At 42.4% G+C, this 20,226-nt stretch overlaps 1 protein-coding gene across 2 annotated transcripts in view; it reads left to right on the top strand.

The window, feature by feature from the left end:
* Positions 1-20,226, top strand: part of mcama (melanoma cell adhesion molecule a) — a 52,986-nt gene that overhangs the window by 15,008 nt on the left and 17,752 nt on the right. For both annotated transcript variants that reach the window (XM_051402298.1, XM_051402299.1), the window contains exons 2-5: positions 17,991-18,124; positions 19,484-19,712; positions 19,828-19,898; positions 20,041-20,128. In XM_051402298.1, coding sequence (XP_051258258.1) covers positions 17,991-18,124; positions 19,484-19,712; positions 19,828-19,898; positions 20,041-20,128 — 522 coding nt within the window. The remainder of the gene's footprint in view (positions 1-17,990; positions 18,125-19,483; positions 19,713-19,827; positions 19,899-20,040; positions 20,129-20,226) is intronic.

The raw sequence follows: 20,226 nt of genomic DNA, 5'->3' as shown, positions 1-20,226 counted from the left end.
CTGGCAGCACCTAGAAAGTGATAAAAACTGACCAAATATCTGGGAAATAATCTATGATGTCTGAGAAAAGATCGGCTATGTAAAACTTGACTGTTGGTAGGATAATCTGCACGGTGTGACGCTTCAAAGCTTTAACTGTTAATTTCCGGAGCCCTCGAACGCAACTTCATTTGTTGTTTTGGTTGATAAATACTTAAACAGTGATGGCAAACAAGCAAACAACGTTCTACATCCTCTTTTAATGGGCTACTTATGGACTGTGGCCAAATGAATGGTAGAATTAGAGGAAAACAAAGGTGTAAACTGCAGTCAGTGTAGTCTGTTTTCCCACCATGGACCTGAGCCACCTTGCATCATCAAACAGGGAGGAATAAAACTGGGATTAAATGAGTCAATACCCGGGCTACTAGGTAAATTATATGAGCGTCTGTGAGCAAGTGCTGTCCTGTAGTGTCAGGAAAAAGTCCTGGAAAATGATTTCTTAAAAAGAGTGGGAACTCCCGTCCTGGACTAACATACGAGCTGTCTCAGAGATGCCAGTAAGAAGCTACATAAAGAGTGTTTGTTCAGCTTTAGGACCCCAATGGAGGAAGGATTAGCCTCTTGTTTAAATTGCAGCATATGTCACACTTATCTAATATGCAGTCATATTGATATAACAGACCCCATCCAGAGGCCCATTTAATAAGTGATGTCTCCTGAAGTGCTGCGCAGTCGTCTGCTGCTTCGTCCTGTCTCTCCGTTACACTTTATATAAGCTCGCTGCACACATTAAGTCGGAAAGATGAGGTAAATGAAATGTCTTTTTTGAGGAAACCGCGTCCAAAAACACACGTTGACGGGCAGCAGCCCCCGGCGAACAGATCTCTGACTCTGCAAAAACCCCCCGCAGGGACGGAGAAGTCATGACGCCATGGGCTTCCTCCACCTCCAGCTAGCTTGGCATCTGCTGCCCAGCAGAGACCGGGAACACTGATATCGACAGGCCTGAAAAAACACACGTAGGGTGCAAAACACGAGGGAAATAACAGTGGAGGAGTGAGAAACACGTCAGACATGTGATACTGTTAGACGGCTGTAGAGTGAGTGCGGTTTAAGAGCCAATTCTGACCATCAATTCTTTATATCCCGCCGCCTGCTGGGATTGTCATTTAGATCAGTGATTCCTAACGACCGCGCGGCGCTTGTTACCCAGCGGCAAAGATATTATGACAACGACATACATCTCCTGCCTTCACCTCCCCGCCGCCTTCTGCCAGCAGTCTGCAAACGATGGCAGATAGCGCCTGGTGTACATTAATTCTGACGAGAGTTGGAGCGCCACGTTAAGGGGCAGATCGCTCATTCTCACCCTGCAGCTGGAGGAGAGTGAAGGAGAGATTAGACCGGCGGCGAAAAGAACAAAATCAGGTTTCAAATGACGATATGTCGCCTCCTTCATAAATCCTACAGATTAGTTGTGGAGAAGAGAGCTTAAAGTTCTCAGGCCCTGCGTACTCAGAGGTTAAGGCAGGCGATGTTCGTGTATGTTTGTTATTGTCTGTAAATCTCATGAAAAGACATCCCCCCCCGTTCACCGTTCACCTGTTACTGCAGAACATGTAAATCATAAGAAAAGTTAAATTTTCTCAGTAAAACATTACACATTTGGTGCTTTAATGAGTATTTTCAGTATTAGCACAGTGTAAACCGATATATATGGCAGTATATATGATATATTAGGCAGGAAATAAACATTTTATCCTCATAGCTGAGGTGTTAGAAGCAGGAAAAATGTGCAGCGTGAGGATCTGAACGACTTTGACAAGGAGCCACATTGTGATGTGACGACTGGGTCAGAGCATCTCAAAACCTGCAGCTCTCGTGGGGTGTTCCCGGTCTGCAGAGGTCAGTACCTATCAAAGGTGGTCCAAGGAAGGAAAAGAACCGGAGACAGGAGTCATGGGTGGGCCAAGGCTCATTGATGCACGTGGGGAGTGAAGGCTGGCCCGTGTGATCCTCAAAGTAGACCACAGTGCTCATGTTCCAGTACATAAAAAGGATAGTTTGGGTATTTTGAAGTGGAGCTGTAGGAGGCGCTTATCTAGAGTCTATGGTAGACGGCGGTCAGCGAACCCCAACCCCCGGTTTGGCGAAACAACGGCATTTAATTAAACATTAAACTAACATTAAATACAAAAAAACAAATCATCATTCTCAGCAGACGTATTTGTCACATATTGAACATTATTTTAAGTAATTTATCACAACAGCAACCACCATACTGTAGCATCTCATATAGCCTACTTCATACGTTCACATTTACACACTCAAGAAAGGGTTTTTCCACATTTTTGTTAAAGTTCACAGTCTCAGAGAGTTTTAGACAACCAACCACAGATTGTGGACTTACAGGAAATCCATTGAAGTAATATGTTTTTCCTGGAGAAGCACTACAGGATCCAGCTCACTCAAAATATATGACAGTTCCCCAGTGTTTCTGTAATTTGGGGCAGTAAGCTGTCTGTATTTGAGTTGCACTGAAAGATATTTTGTTGACAATAAGAAATCCTTAAATCTGCAGTAATTTAGCACCACACTTTCATGAAGTTCAGGGACTCTGGATCCAACGCCTCCCATAATGCCTCTCTCTCCCCTCCGGAGTCTCCGAGCTCTAGTTGAAATAACCTCAGTGACTTTGTCCAGGTTTTTCTCAGCTCCTCCAGAAGCCACAGAAAACATTATAGAAGGTTTTCCACAGACCGAGCACAGTGAGAAAACTGACCCTCATGTGTAAAATCAGCAGAGTGTCCCTTTAACAGGAGGCAGTCATGCTGTCAAAGGGGCTGACGTGTTTCGAGGAAACTCTGAGGATACCAAAAAATTAACTTTAACCTACTTTAGAACTTTATTCTGCTCTTATTCAGCATTTTCAGAGTTTTATTGCCTCCCTGTTCATCCTCTGGTGGTTTCCCCGTGTGGGCAGCTGCCATCCTTCAGTGGACTCAATCTGCCACAAGCATTTGGTTCGAGCATTTGATCACCTCATCATCCAAATGTCAGCTGATCGGCCGCGTACGTGTCCGACCGAGCTGAATCGTTTTTCTGCCTCGGGTAAATTAAATACACTCCTAAAAGCAGAAATTACATAGCAACACTTAGAAACATGATATAAACATTACTCCTACTATGATACCGTTCGTCCAGGAAGTTGCATTTAACACAAATTCAATTCAGACGTGCAATGTGAAAGTTTCACATTTACTCCGTCCAAACACTTCTAAAAAAATGCCTAAAACCATCAACGTGCATCACGGTTTTATAGTAAATCTGCTGTGAAATCAGGCATTTGTGGTTGCAACAATATCCCAAAAAACGCCTGTGAAATCCTGGATTTGTATGCGGATATAAAACATTTTTTAAGGACCAATGTCCCTATTCAGATCCAGTGTTTGTCTGTTCTGAGCTGCTGTAAGAACTCATTATAAAGTGACAAAAACACAACAATTCCTATAGCTACAGCTGTCCTATCCAATAAAGGCAAAAAAAGCCCCCAAAAAACGACCAACATTTGGTCCCCGGACCCCAGTTTAAAAACCACTAATAGGATTTCCCCCTTTTTCTATCTGTTATATATCAAATTAAACTGAATTCGGAATCTTTCCATACTTTTTGGGTTTACAAATGCTTATAAATGCTAAAATGTGGTGTTGCCACAGCTTTTAAAAGCCCTGTGATGAGGTTCTTAGGTGTAATATGCTCTATCTTTGGCATATCAGTGTTATTTTCGGTCTGCTTTGGCTGCTGCTCAACAGGACATCAGGCTCTGTTTGGCTCTAAATGAACTGGCAGTGCTTCATACACTGACACTGGCAGCGCTCTCACAATTACTGAGCAGCAAATCCATCACTTCTCTTCGTTTACAGACACCGAAACGTTTTCATATTTGTCTTTAAATCACAGAAACTTGCAGGGACTCGGTGGGATGTGAGCGAGTGCTTGGGAAAGTGTCCTAATTGAATAACCTTTATTCAATTAGAAGAGGCTCAAACGCACAATGAGCATTTCACTACAGAGAAAAACATCAGCTCTGATCCGATTTAAAGAGATCGGAGCACGAGGAACAAACATCAAAAAAAGTTTACAGGCTTTAATATAATCAGAGTTAATAACACTCCATGTGTACCGTCTCGCAGCTCGCCACAGAGCCGCGATCGTCTCTGCCGTGTGATGGCGGTTAGGAGTAATTCTCTAGGTCGTCTTAGCTCACAGATCAAGGCCGCTGGTCTGGATCTTTTGAACTTGACATTTCAAAAGGGAGAGGATAAAGAGATGCTTAAATATCAAATCCTCCCCCTACTCCCTCGGCCCTGATATTGGACGCTGTTAAAAGATCAACTGCCTAATCAAAGAGGAGCGCTCTGAGCCGAGGATTTTCCCCGGGTGCTGTCTGTGGAGGTTAATTTATACATGTTTCAGCATTAATTTGGGTTATCTAACGAGTCGGTTGTGCGTATGGATTCTTTACATTAGCTATCAGATGTAACTAGCTACTTAAAGATTCATGTAGACCAGCCGGCTGGTTAGTTAGTGTTTTACTCTGTAGCAAAGCACTAGCTAACCAGCCACCTAACTATCTAGCTAATGATTGATGAAGACTAGTTAACTAACTTAAGATGTGACTATAGCCTATGTAAGACTAGCCTAGCACGTAGCATATCCAAGTACAGGAAAGTATCAATCGATAATTTATCAGTCTTAATTTCATGATATAATAATACATAATAATATAAATTATTATTGTTGTTTCTAAGATCTTTGAATACTGTGACATCCAGAGAAAGACGCTGTTATTTAGCTGTTAATGCTCAAACAGTAAGTTAAAACAACGATAACCAGATTTTCTCGACCAGTAAAGTGAATAAAAACGACGTTTTCTGGCAGCACTTGAACGTAGCGTGAGCCGGGAGAAGATTAGAGGAAGATTTTCTTTATAGATGCACAGGTGTGTGTGAGAGGGAAATCAACATGACATTTCATTGTGTGTGGTCCTGTGATAATACCCCTTCTAACTTACCCCCTCCACCTCCTCCACACACCCCTATTTGCCCTCCTTCCTCTCCTCTCCTGCACTCCTTCCCACAAATCACTTGACAAATGGGCTGCCCACAGGTGTCGTTGGAAGCGCTCCCCTCCCCGGCTCGCACCCCCATCCTCCACAGCATGGGAATGGGGGGGGCGACGTTTCTATTGTTCACAGCTGCTTGTGTCAACCTGAAACCCCCCCCACCACCACCACCTCCCACTCGCCCCAGCAGGACACAGTGCCACCCGACGACTGGGAATCCAGTCATAACCGCAGCTCTGGCTCAAGGTCTTGGCACGCCGCGCGGGGCCGAGCGAATAAAACAAGTGGCTGATATTGTCTGCTGTCCCCCCTGAGAACTGGAGTCTCCCAGTCTGAGAGATCCGAGATAAAGTCGAGCTCTCATATCAAACAATGCGACTGGTTATGAGTTCTGAGCACAGATATATCATTGTGTTTGACATTGTGTCCGACCGACCGGCTGGCATGTGACTCCCGACGGGGTTTTAAAGAAGGAGATGGCGTTTAAGTGCTTCCCGCCGTGTTTTGACGTGAAATACGGGGAGCGAGTTTGTTGTGAAAATACACGAGTTTTTAGCTGAAGGTGAGCTTGTTTTGAACCTTTGACTCCACGCAGACTGTGTTTACATGCACACACAGCGAGCCAGGTTACTGCACATGTTGTCCTCACTTATAAGAATGGTAATGTTCAGAGTAAATGCAGCTTTCTGTCTCTGGGGTCAGACTTTATCAGCCATTTTTAGCAAATGTTTGCAATTTTTAGCAGTTTTTTTCCATTTTCAGCAATTTTTAGTCATTTTTTGGCATTTTTAGCCATTTTTGTGGGTTTTTTGCACATTTTTAGCCATTTATTTAATTGACCCAGCAGTAGGGTGGTGTCAACCTATTGTGACATCACCCATTGGTTTGTGGAGTCCCTGTTTTGAAGCCTCGAGTTTGGTGTTATGAGCCAGTGGAGTTGAGCTGCTGGTCACACACGATCTCGTATTACAGCTAAACAGTTCACTAAAATATGTTTGAAACATGAGAAATCGCCAGCGCAGTGACGCAGGGCTTCGTATTTGATCAGCACTGGCTAGTTTGATCTGAGGTTGGTTAGTTACAAGTGTATTTATTGATTTTAAGGAGGATCTGTGTTTAATTCAGTGTCAAAAAGTTGTGAAAAATGCTCATCAGCTGCTTCTTTTGTCCAACCAACAGTTAAAAACCCCAAATATTCTTTATTTACAATCATATTTGACTACAAAAAGCAGAAAATCCTCACATCTAAGAAGCTGGAAACTAACATTTTTACTTAATCAAGTATCAAAATAATCACTTCGTGCAGAAAAGTCCTCCTCACTGTGCTGGAGCGCATTTATTTCTGCTGTTTTCCTGTGGACGGGATACAACACTGCAATAACTTCCCAGAGTTGTAAAAATCTCCTCAAGCTCAAAAGCCCACATGTGCTTTTGTTTCCTCCACGAGTTGTCCCTCCCTCCCTCCCACCCTCCTCCACCCTGCCTGCCACTGTCTGGGGCTGCACTCCCCTTAACCTGCCTCCCAATTGTCCTTCATCCAGCCGTCTACACAGCTCAGCAAACAAATGATTCACTGATTAACCAGCCAAAACACTGACATCAGAGTAATCTGGTGTTTAAATCTGCTTTTGTTTCCTGTGAATCTGCCGCAGCTGGAGAAGGAGAGCGCAGTCTGAAGGGATTCTGGTCGATAAGATCACAGTGCAGGAGAACGTTCACAGACCCACACATACATTTATACAGACCCTCATATCAGCAGAACATCTGCACGTCTGCTCAAACACTGCGGCAAATACGACGAAAGCATGAAAGTAAAGTTAAAATATGGTGTTTTTAGACAGGACTCTGGCATTAACTGTGCTAATACACTGTCAGTGTGTTGATATTTTACTGTATAACCACATGTTCAGGTATCTTCGCTTAAGATTGAATGTGTTAATTAGTCAAGTAACCAAATTACTAACCACCCAATGTAATAAATCTTCCAAATTCATCACTAGAGCTGAAACTATTAGTCAATTATTTAATAAGTTGGTCAACAGAAAATGAATCTGCAACTATTTTATAATAAAAAGTCATTTTTTTAAGCAAAAAAGGCAAAAATATTTTGGTTTCTGCTTTTTAAATGAGTGTTTCTGGATTTTCTCTGTTTTATGTAACCCTAAACACGGTGGTTTCATCCTAAGGCAAAAAACCCCAACGATTTCTCTTCTTTCCTGGTGATTGTACATGAAAACATAATGAAAATAATTGTTAGTTGCAGCACTGAAACTGGGTCCTGGGATGTAGCTTGCACCCACCAGAAGGATGGAGATGGACGAATAAGTTTAAAAAAAATAAGATTAAAGAGATTAAATTTGACAAAACAAAAGCAAAACAAGGCAAATCTGACACTTGGAGACATTTCTCAGTTGTTTTTCAGACACATCTTTTCACCTGCGGGACAGAAGCAGACAGCGACAGGCATGAATGGTCGGCATGTTTGCGGATGCGGGCGGGATTAAGCTCTGGTTGCAACCTTACTAGGGTGTAACAATCAACATTTAGTCAATCTGATGTGTGAAAGCACCTTTGCAAACATTTACTGAGAGCTTGATACAAGAAAAAGAAAAGCAGAAAACGTCTTTAGTAAAGTGTTTTGTTGTTCATTCGGTCCTCTTTAGCCGGGACTGCCTGGGGGAATAACCGCTACATCTACCTGTATCTGATCTGATCAGAAGCTCTTTTCTTCTGAAAGGCACTCGCGTCTCTCATCGCTGCTTATCACAGCCGAGACGATCGCAGGTCAGATGTTAAACGCATCTGTTGTAGGAACAGGAATGTGGACGCGCAGAGCGAATCAGAGCTCGTTTTTCACACCTGGAATCGTCGCAGGCGCGGTTATCGGACTGCAGGGTTTCAGATGCGGGGAATCAGAATTGAGATTATTATTTAATACAGTCCAAACAGCACTGCTTTTGAACCAGTAATGTGTGTGTGTGTGTGTGTGTGTGTGTGTGTGTGTGTGTGTGTGTGTGTGTGTGTGTGTGTGTGATGGAGGCGGGGGGGTTTAGTAGGACCGGCCTGGGCACAGGGAGTAGCCTCTCCTCCTCATTAACGCAGCAGTGCACCTGTGATCACTCTGATATTCTCTTTGAGAGCATTAAGGTTCTCAGCGGGGGATTTGTGTGTGTGTTTCGGAGTGGGTGGGTGGGTGGGGGGGGGGTTGTTCTGGGGTTCGCCATTTTGATCCCGGTGAATTAGGTGTGGCACGCTCGCCCGACAGCTCGCCTCATGTCTGGTAGACGGGATAAAAGGAGAGAGAGGGAGTGCACACAAACAGGCCTTTGTTGTAGGACGGGCGCAGCCTGAATGCTAATACAGTCGGATACAAACAGACACAGAGCCACAAAACAACGAAAAAAAAAAGTTCAAACAAATATGAATGCACACAGACGGACTCACGTTCACAGCAGAAGTGTTTGATTTCTCTCAGTGTGTGTGTGTGTGTGTGTGTGTGTGTGTGTGTGCGCGATAGAGGCGGAGCTCGCAATCACAGTTAAAGCTAATTGTTTAAGATTTGTTTGTAAAAAAACGCAGCCGACTCATCAAGCACAATGTGAGGCTGTATCAGAGAACATCAGCCTGTTTGCATAAATTATAATTATGCGGTCGGGTTTGAATACCAGAGGAATTAATCACCCGTCCTGTTGTTTTCAGAGACTTTCCCGTTTCTGTTACACCAGTTTTATGAAAATTAAAACAAACAAAGACTTTGGCAATTAGACGCCATTGCAGTCTCTGTAGTTTATGGATATTTCATAGTATATTCAAACAGTGAACTCAGTAACTGCAGGAAGTTTGTGTAAAACCAGTGATTTGGATGAATTTTGAGCAGATTATTTCCTGTTCAGGGAACTTTTTATACAATTCTCTGTCTGTATAATGTATTTTTTAATCATTTTTAACAATTATACAGACTTAATAGGCTTCCCTTTTTTTTAACAAATTCATTGTTTTCTTCTCCCTGACACGACTGACCTGAGTAAGGTGAGACCATTACTGCCTTCCTTCTACCTTTCTGCAGCACTTCTGCGTTCGCTATGTGCCACAAGCTCTCTTAACCTTACTAAACAAAATAAACTCACAAAATGTGAAGAAAAGAAATATTCTAACATCTATTTTACTTTATTGAACAGAAAAAATCAACGGTGCACCCTCTGAATTCAAGTTTCTCTCTTTAACCAAAGACTAGCCTAATTGCTTTCTTAAGTCATCGTAAGACTCACTTCAAAGGCTCTACTGCCTCTCTGATGCCCGACCTCCCTCTTGCTCCTCTCACGCTTGACTCCTCTCCTGTCCCAAGCCTGTCCCCACCGCGCCTTTTGTAGTCCCCACAGTCAGAGTCCTGGTCGGAGCCACTGTACATCGCCCCGGTACTGTATTCCCTGTGGTCAGACTAGCCGAAATACACCGTTAATCCACAGTTAGATGTGAAAATATTCAGGCCCTGTAGCTGCCTTTCCTCTTACTCGTTCCTTGGAAGCAGATTGTTAAACCAGCAACATCAAATGACAAAATTCATTGATCAGAAAACCTGCAAATACAAGTACATCATGCCGGTTTGATGGTTATATGCTAAAATAGCCCTAACTCTCTGCATATTTTATATCTGTATCTAAACTCAAACATCAAATTAAGACAAACATGCCAAAGAAATAGCACTGAATATGTTTGAGGCTCTTATAACAGACACTTTTTTTTTTTAAAGTTAGCAGAGCTCCAGGTTTCTGGAGATTGAAATGGAAGTGATTACCTCAGCCCAGCCCTCTTTCTGCTGGATGGCTGAGGGAAAGCTGATTTAGTTGGCACCTCAGTTTGTAGCTTTCAAGGATACGCAGCACTGTGATGATGACCACAGGGGCTGGGATAAGAAGGGCCCTTTGTTGAAGTCCAGCCGCAAGTCGGCGTGCTGTCGTCAGAGGTTTGATTGGAAAAAAGGTCTCCTATTTATAGTGTTAGAATAACAGCTGAAGCCTCGTACCTGGCCCGTCTGTACCTTAATGTCTCGTCTTTCACACACTTTAATATGAGAGGGACGAGGAATCGCCGGGGTTTCCAGATTCTCTCCGCCTCCAAATGTCATTTTGTCTGTTGGATCAGTTGACATGCTGCCGACTGTTAGGTTAACCGATGGAAATGGTCTCCAAAAGCTTCAAATACTTGATTGTTTTAATGCCTGCATTTTCGTGATAGGTCTGGACGGGCTCCATACTTGCGGTTTGTTTTTCATCCAAACATACCAATCCATTTAGGGGGGGAAGGAAATCCAATCATGTATCCTTGAATTGATATTTATGTTTGAAATGGAAACCAAACAGAATTACATTGTGGTCGGAGGTATTCCTGGATTGTGCAGTTGATCTTGTTCCCTGTTCCAACATTGGCTTCAGTGATAGTGTTCCTGTATCCAGGTGCTAGAGAATGATTAATACACGGCTGTTTCAGTTGGATTGGGTCTGTTTTTTTGGAAAGAGGAGCGACTAGATGATAAATTTATGTTATATTTGCATGTTTTTAGCTGCAGGGTCGAGTTTTAAGCGACTGCTAAATGAGTTTTTAAGGAAAACGAGTCACCGTGGGCTTATTCTCCCAATTTGTTTTTGTTCTGCTGATAGCTAAAGGAGACCCCCCCTTGATGTAGATACAGTGTTTAGCCTGTTGACCTTTAATTAGCCATCCTGTGGCTGCGGAGCAACCTGCATGCCAGAGACCAGCAGCTCTGGAGGGGGTCTATTGATGGGTAGTGGATGTAGAGGAACAAGCCACACTCACTGCTGAACATCAGATACAAGCATAAATAAAACATGCGTGTTACTCCTTTAATGAAGTCTCACCCATCGGGTGTGATGATGAAAAATTAATGTAGCTGCTGAAGAAGTTGCTAACCAGCGGGAATGATTATGAATTCTTGAAAAGCCAGTGTTGGCAGGCCGTTTGTTAGAGGTTGGAAGATGTAGTGAAACCCATAAAACAAGCTGAGAAACACTCCCAGCATGAGAACATGTATTTGAAAGTCAGTTTGCAAGTTAAGATGCCAGGACAGTCTCAACAGATCTCTTAATAAATGAGTTTAAATCCAGAAACAGAGATTTCATTTTGTTGACACACTTAATACAAATATGTAAACTCTACTCTATAAAAGTAAGACAGAAAGTTTTGATTTTATTATTATTTCACTGAGTAGAAGTTAGTCTGTTTTATGATATTAATTTAATTAAAGAAATATATATATTTTAACAGCCGCCTGTTAAACGCTAACAGAAAAAAGCTGTAATGATTCTGAATGTGTGAGAACAACCAGCAAAGAGACTGAACATTTATTTCAACACAGTGTAAACATCACAGTCTCGTTGTTCAGAACACAGAATAAATAACTTACTCGACTGATCGATACGATGGATGATGGATAACGTTAACAGTGAGTGTAAAAGTTGAGAATCACTGCTCTGTCCCTCCACTAGGCCACAACAACTTCATGTTTTTCTCAACAATACAAGAATATGACAAAGTCAGTTTTATAATTATAGCCCCAAAAAAAGACTTTACAGTTTGATCTGTTCAAAATAATATTATTTCTGTCAGCTGGATCGATCTCATCTGCACTTGTGGCCATTTTTCTGTCTTAATTTTCATGTATGAAGCTTGCCAGCAATGTAGGGAGATGACATCCAGATTCATCATCCTGCCAACAAAGCTCTGATTGGTCTATTGTTTCTTCATTGGAAACAGTGATCAACGAGCAGGCCTATCTGAATCATCTGGATTGAGGCTGTGTGTGGATGCGCTCTCCAGCTAAAACCTCACAAATCACAGTACATTTGCAAAAAGAGGGTAAATCTACGGAGCCACAGAAGTCAAGATTAATCAGACCAAATGAGTACCAACGTTGCACTGAGTCAGGAAATTAAGTGCCAAAAAAAAAGAAAAAATAAAGTATTCATTGCAACAAAGTTGGCACAAAGCGGCGTTTATCATCCCCTCATACCTTTTCTGAAAGTCTTAACCTGAGCGAGTCCAACCCGAGCCGGAGCTGTGTGTGCTCTGCTGCATGAAAGGAAGGAGGGGGGGATCACTGATGCATAAAGGGGTGCCTTTGAGGAGATTTGCAGCACTTCCTTATCTCTCTATGTGAAAGAATAAAGCCTGGACCCTTCACTGCCGCTGACTGTCACCCAGGGAACTGGCTGCTGGGAGATTTGTGCCAGATGCTGCTTCTGAAAGCACGGCCGCATCAGTATAGGACAAGGAGCTCTCGTCTCCACTGTAGGGCTGTATGCTTTCGGTGTGTGTGTGTGTGTGTGTGTGTGCGTGCTCTTTGATGTCAGGCAGTACACAGTGTCCCCCAGGTGTTCGACACCACACCGGGGTTTACGTATTGAGAAATCCTCTTCGCTGTCATCCACACTTACATGCTAGCTTTTTACACCCTTCGCTCTCTGAGGGATCCTCAGTGTCTGCACACAACTTGTATTCAGGGAGTCCTGAAAAAGTGTGAAACGCTGATCTGCCCTTCGTTTCCTCATAAGTAGCTTCAAAAAAAGTGAATTTTCTTTCCCAAAAAGTTTGTCTGACATTACATATGCAGAATATAATGCTATCTGCTTCTTATATTTTAATATTCAAACCCCAGAAGTCACTTGTTCTATGGCTACAGCTTTAGAGGAGAGCAGCCTGTATTGCTTTCTAGCTATTAGGATCAACGATTGGCGTTGTTATATAGAAAAAAATAAAGAAATAGTTACTGATGAGTGTCCTGACAAATACAGCTACCTTATTGAATTCAGCGTGACGTTACTGTAAACTAATTCCATCGCTGTGGCGAAGCAGAACCGCCGTTTGTGTTCATTAATCGACCTTTTAATACGAGCCGACAGCAGAAGAAAACATGTGGGTTTTATCTCCACTTCCTGCGTTTTACTTTATACAGTTCATAAGGTTCATTATTAGGTAGGTCAGCTCAGTTTATGTGAAATATTAAGGTTAAAACACCCTCTGCCCTGCACTGTCAAACCAAACTCCATTCAAAAAACAGCTGTTTTAAGATAGAATCTTATTTCTTCATAGTAAAACCTTTATTTCCACCATCACTGAGACTCTTTTCTGATTCTCTTCAATCTACAGACACAATCTGCACACATGTCATTCACTCAGTAACAGCATTAACTAACCTGTAATGAAGTGTTTTCCACAGACAGACACATACTACCTGTCCGGGGCTCTCAGTTAACCATTTGTAACCCCTCTGTGGATTGCTTAAAGACACAGATATTTTCTTTTACTGTCCTTCGTTAGTTAGGAAAGTTAAAAACTGTTTTTTTTCCTTGTTGTTTGATGTGAAAAATGTGACACAGCAACTTTTACAAAGCTTGTTTCACCCCAAAGTGGCTTCTGGCTGCTCTCATCTACTACATCAAATTAAAATATTTTCCTCCTCATCTCCCCCAACAATCAGCCGGACGCGTCCAGCAGACATCAGGGTTTATAGATCATTTATTACTGGACGTTCTTATGTTCTCAGAAGCGTTTAGTCTCATTTCATGGCTGACCAGGCATGTGAGGGATTAGGGTGAGCAAATGAGGCTGGTTTGTTGTGTCAGAGGTGATTTGGTCTCTTATCAGTGGCGGAGCCGCAGATCTACTGGAGGCCTAAGCTGACGAGCCTTAATCGAATGGGAAAGGCAATAATGGCGACCACTTGAGTTAGCGTCCGAGGGCATTGTCTTTGTGTTAGACGCATAATGAGCGACTGTATGCAGAGGCTGTCCTGGAACTAGTATCCCCCTCATTATGCCTGTTATGGTCTCATTTGTGTTGTGAGAGTATTGTGTGAGTCTGTCTCTATTTGCCTTGAATGGATGGACAGAAAAGTAGTTTGTCGTCTCCCTTAATGCCTTTAATTCCCCTCTAACGTGCTCCGCCTTCTCTATAAATGTTTTACAGGGGTTAAAAGTGCTACATAACAGCCTAGATAATTACCAAATTAATTTTAAGACCTCACAGTAATCACTGTAGACGAATGAGCTCACCCCCGAGGTGAATCAGCTGAATCCACTCTATACCATGAAGGGGAGACTGTTTTATTGCACAGAAAAAGTAGAGCCTCTGCTATTTTTGCGCAAGTAGCACGTTGGTATTTATGGGAAATGTGGTCTTAATTTTAAGTCTTTCCTCATGTTTCTTTACATGGAACTAAGGAGGAAAGTGAATGAGAGAAGGAGTGAATCCATTAAAATCCACATGAAGCGGGATGTTCAGTGCCATTTGTTTCTGCATTTTTACGTAGTTCCTGCAAAAACAGGCAGGTAGGGAGGGACTACGTCATACCGGGACAGAATATAGCATCCTATGTCAAAGGAGGACAGTTTGACGACAGGGAATAAAGTGTTGTTTTTGCCGGGTTTGAGTCCTGGCACCCTGGAGATGAATCAGCTAACATTAGCTGTACGAACTAACTAGTTAACGGCATCTAACGTCCTACAAGTCCATCAGGAAACTCTGTAAATCACCTCTCCAAAAGTGAAGCCTGCATACTGCAGTCGCCCCCTGGTGGCTGACTGCAGTATAGGTCATAATGCCCCGACTGCCTCCACGTTAGCAGATGGGACAAAAATCAAAATACACATCAATTAAATTTCCCCAAAGATAGTTTCTGTCATTTTAAGTCGTTCTTATCACGCTGGTGTTTGTTCAAATATTAATTTTTCGGATAAGTTTGGATTTAATTTGTTTTAGAAAAGTTCCTCTAACACCCACTAGGGTGGGGCCCCAGGGGAGTCAATCTCCATATTAAAATGCACTAATAAACTTGTGTTTCAGTCTGGTACAAACAACAGAGCTAATTTCCTGTTCAGTGAAGACAAGGAGAGGGGATTTTTATTAAAATCACTGATAAACTTGTGTTTTTGTACAATGATCAGTGAAACAAACCTTGTTTTACAGGAAGAAAATAGGATTTTAATATAAATACACAAACTAATTGAGTTAAAAAGGCACTTTTTAATTTCATCTGGTGCAGTATTTTCTGTACAAATCTACCTTTAGTGGAGTTAATCAGCTGTTTTTAATGTAATTGTGTTTGTGGTTGAACTTGGAAAGACTCCCTCCCTGCCCCCCCGTCTGTTGTCCATCACAGGCCAGTCATTTGGGGTCTTGTTGTCCGGTCACAGGCCTGATCCTGTCAACACATCCAAATATCCTGGAGTGTTGGTGTTGTGGGGTTTTTTTCTGAATGAATTAGCTCTGTATCATCCAGACACAGACAGCAGACAGCCACAAATGTATGCACACACACAGACAGGCAGCAGTTCTGGTTGTCAGGGTCCATAGATCATGGGTCATGTGTGTATGTGCTTTAGTCCGTGCAGCATAAAGTCACAACAGGAACAGATAAGACCGGTCCCAGGTTGGCTTTGGAAGCCAAATCCCCGGCAACCCCCCAGTGCTAATCGGATTAGCTGAAAAGTTAGCAGCACGGCCCCAAAGAGACACAACATTTTTTACACTGACTTCTGTGACATATTTGTGCTCCATAATCTGCTTCTTGTCTCTAAAAGCCGTCTCATCTGAGCCACAGTAAACAGCAACTTCAGTACGCGATGAACTGTTTGTAACCTTTAGTTTTGGGGATGGAGAAGGCTGAGTGGTGGGTGTGTGAATGTGTGTGTGTGTGTGTGTGTGAGTGAGTGGGGGGGGGATCTAGTCCACCCAGGTGGGGGAACAATGGCGTGCCCGTTGTCTTGGGAGAAATGGTTGGCTGCTCGTGGGCCCGGGCGGAGGAGGGAGGAGAAAGAAAAAAAATGAGTTGTGAAAATGATTGGTGCCGAGTTGGGGAGGGGACGGTGTGTGTGTGTGTGGGGGGGGGGGGGGCAGACGGATGAATGGGGGCAGCAGGGTGGCAACTGGACTCTTAAAGCTCTTTTCATGCTTGGTCTGTTTCAACCAACGCTGAAAACACATACAGGACTCTGCAGACGAGGCGTAATTGTTGGGATGTCCAACACAAGCTGCAATAATAACATCAGGAAACAACAACACAGCTCTTCATGGAGACAATAAATCTTATTGTTGCTGCTATGTTTTCTTTTATTTTCTATAGTGTTCTGTTATCTGTTGTAGGAATGTAAAAATATATCACGAGACGGTTGAATCGCAGTACAAATATGTGATGATTCATGATAAATTAATCGTGGTATCAAGCCGCAAAGAACTAAGTTTGATAATTTGATTCAGGAAATTTATGTTGTAGATTTCTGTCTGAGAAATAAAGGAATCTTTTGTCTTTTTCAGTCATGATTTGTCTTCAGAATCATATCCTGAGCTCAGTATTGTAAATTGTGTTGAATTGTTAGTTGAGTTTATCGTTACATCCCTATTCTATAGAGTTCAGTGGTTCCCAACCTGGGGGTCGGGACCCCTGCCAGTTAGACCTTAATGATTGTAAGGCGTGCTAGAAAACTTAAAAATCATTCACAGTAGACCTATATCCCTATAACCTATATTGTCTAATAGAACAATGGTCAAAGTGTCAGGGAGAGAAAAACATAGATTTTTTAAAATAAAGAATCCCATTAAGTCTGTATGAGTGTTAAAAATGATTTAAAAAAAATACATAATACAAACAGAAAATTATATAAAAAGTTCCCTAAACAGGAAATGATCTGCTAAAAATTCATCAAAATCACTCGTTTTGCACAAACTTCCTGCAGTTACTGAGTTAACTGTTTGGGTTCCTTGTTCATTTTTTAATATAAAATGAAATATCCATAAAATATGTCACTGGGTCAGTTTACTGAAGGATAGAAAAAGGTCCCTTAAGATAAAAGGATCAAAATAGATGCAACAGAAGCAGAAACACCAGACAATATCAAGAAATACTTAAGTATTTACATTTTATGATGGTTTATGTTTGCATTTATACTTTATACTGTAAACTTTATGTATTATACTATATGATGTGTCGGTCGTGAAGGATAGGATGATCCTATATTGTGTTTGTTAAATACAAATCTAGAAACGTCTCTCTTTGAATGAAGACATAATAATACATGATTATAGAAAACAAAGAAGAGATGATAGATTTTGATCCTGACTCAGAGGTCATTGACCTTTTTTTAAGAAGAACTCCTCATCCTCAGTGATGAGGAGGCAACAGTCTGAGCTCCTGCAGACAAATGGGGAAAATGAAAAGTGGCAATGACAACACATGACAGAGTAAATCCACTGAACGCCGCACAGTGACACCTGACAGTGTCGGGCGGGGGGTGAGAGGAAGGGGGCGGGGAAGGATCCTTCACCGTCTTTGCGTAACAACTCCAAAACCAGATTAAACAGAATAAAATAGACTTTTTGTGCCATCTTGTTTTTCTTTTGTCACTGTCTGAGCGGGCCTCTCTGTAACGGCAGCCAAGTCCAACATGGCTGAAAAAGCACTTGGCTCTCTGAATCAACAACCCCAGTGTCAAACTGGCTAGCCTTCCCGTGCCTGCATTCCCCCGATGATGCCTAGGGAACTGATTCTCTGGCCAAGATGTGGTTTTGTGGTTACAGTCAGCCAGGCAGAAGGGAGATGAAAATGATGCCATGTGGTACAAGAAGCCTTTTCTTCTTTGTTCTGCTAACATGGCAGACTGGCTCCAGGTTGGCCCGGCATCTGCCAAACACAATGCGGTATCGAACTGAATTAAGGGGTTGAGGGGTTGAAACTTAGAATTAGACGTAGGTAAGGAAGAACACGCCGACAGGGAGTTTACTGTTTTTATGGCTTCTGAATGGTTCATGAATAAAATGGGACTCCATTACCGCCGGGGAGTCGATTTATGTGCATGTCTTGTGTGTTTTTCAGCGTGGGCCAAGGTGGAGCTGACTATGCATGAGAGCGTTGAGGTGTACCTGGGTGACTCGGCTCAGATCCCCTGCCAGTACAGCTTCACTAACGCCGACAACGAGCCCAGCATTGTCATAATCCAGTGGTTTGTGGTGAGTACTGCCGGACCCGCGGCGAAAGACTCGACACTGCCTGTCTGGAGCTATCCAACCGCACACGTACACCATGAACCATTTGAATCATAGGAGGCCTGAGCTCAGTTTCTAGTTGTAGCGTCAGAATAACTTACTCATACTTTACTGATCCCCGGGGGGGGATGTGTTGTGTTAGAGTTGCATCAACTCAAGAAATATAAATAATAGTAATAATAATAATAATGTTTAAAATAGGCTTTATTTGACAGAATCTAACGACAATATAGGTAGAAAATATAAGAAATAATGTACATTATAATACAATACAGTCCCTCCAGAAAAACGCGATATACGATTGCATAATTCAATGCATAATCAGCCAAAGTCCACATATTTATGCGGGGTGTGCATTATTTCAAATAAGCCGCACTTTCGCCGCATAAATTGCCGATTTTCGCACAAAATACGCGGGGTTTGCATGATTTCATAATCCCCGCATTTTCGTTGCAAAAAAGTCACATATATCTTAGCAGAAAGTTGAAAAATGTTGCGTTTACTTCACACAAGAGCAGCCATTTTCCCCTGTTGCCATGGGAACGTTATGAAGTGACGTAATTACGCGCCGTGAACATCATCGAAAATTCATTCATCACATCAAATTGCATAAATATCCCGCATATTCCATCGCATTTTTTAAGAAAACGTGCCGCATAATCAAGGATTTTTGCCCGCGACAATCACAATTTTTTTCTGGAAGGACTGACAATATATGACAATATATAGAGGATAGAAATAAGGGAATAGTTATATTACAGTATATGAATAAATAGTAATAATGAGTACTGATAATGTTGGGAGCTGAATTCTTAATAAATTGCTGTATTAGTGACAGAATAAATCAGTTTATTTCCTGCATTATAGTTTTTCAGGGTTCAAGGACAATAAGAAATAGTAGAATAAATCAATAAATGATAACCAATATGTTCCTGTTACTTTTTTGCAGTTATTAGTAGAATTATATATTATTATTATTGTTTAAACAGCATGTTACAAAGTAATTTTATGTAAGAAAATGAAATTAAACACTAAAATATGTCGGCTAACAACTCAGATTGTCTGGCGTACAAGAGTAAGGTCATTTTCTGTTTATATGGCACCAGACTCCATTCATTAAACCTCACAGAACAACATACATTATGAATAACCAGGCTGCATGAAAGACAGAACAAAGACTTGAGATCGTCTGTGTCGTAGTTTCGTCCTCAGTTTCAGGACAGTTACGGTATAAACCCACGAGGCCTCCACCATACTGTTAAACCCAAACTGTCTGAGTTGAGTCAAAGGTGAGGTGTTTCCTGACCGCGTGTCCTCCTGCAGAGAGCTGCGGGGGACAACTCACGGATGCGGATCTTCTACGGTGACGACAGCCAGCAGATGGTGGACAACAACACCAACTACAGTGGACGCATCGAGGTGACTTCGGACCAGCAGGGAACCCAGCTCACCATCCAAGATGTCAAGCTGTCAGACGAGAAGGAATTCTTCTGCCAGGTCAACGGCATGGCTGCCGGGAACGCTGAGGGGAAGACCCACCTCAGAGTGTTTGGTAAGGGAGCCCAGAAAACACCTTCCAGTGGCAGAAAAATCAGCTTTCATATGGAAGACTACAAGCCTTTAAGATTTATCTTTGTTTCACCAAAGTGATTTTTTTCCTCATTCAGCTCCTCCAGAGGCTCCAGTCATCGAGGGAGTCTTTACTGGAATATCTGTGACCAATGAGGTGCCGTCTAAGGTGGGTCGACTTAATCTCACATACTGAGAGATCAACCAAGACAGAATGACCAGCAGAGAGTTCCTTAAATCTCTCTCTGTCTGCAGTTTTTGTCCCAATCGACTGAGATAAAACAGATTTGTTGATGTGACTCTCCATCCAGGTTGCGTCGTGTGAGGCTCGGAACGGCTTCCCTAAACCCAACATCACCTGGTACAGGAACGGCATGCCGCTGATGTCTTCCCCAGGACGTAAGTGCAAACCTGGTCATTGTCTCAGAGGGTCTGCAACAAATCTCACACTGGAACTGGGAAATCTAACAGTAGCAAGGAATTGCCCTGTCCCAGTG

Source organism: Dicentrarchus labrax, unplaced genomic scaffold (assembly GCF_905237075.1).
Source record: "Dicentrarchus labrax unplaced genomic scaffold, dlabrax2021, whole genome shotgun sequence".
Taxonomy (NCBI): domain Eukaryota; kingdom Metazoa; phylum Chordata; class Actinopteri; family Moronidae; genus Dicentrarchus; species Dicentrarchus labrax.
Note: the sequence above shows the minus strand (reverse complement) of the source record. Positions and strands in the feature narration are given on the sequence as shown.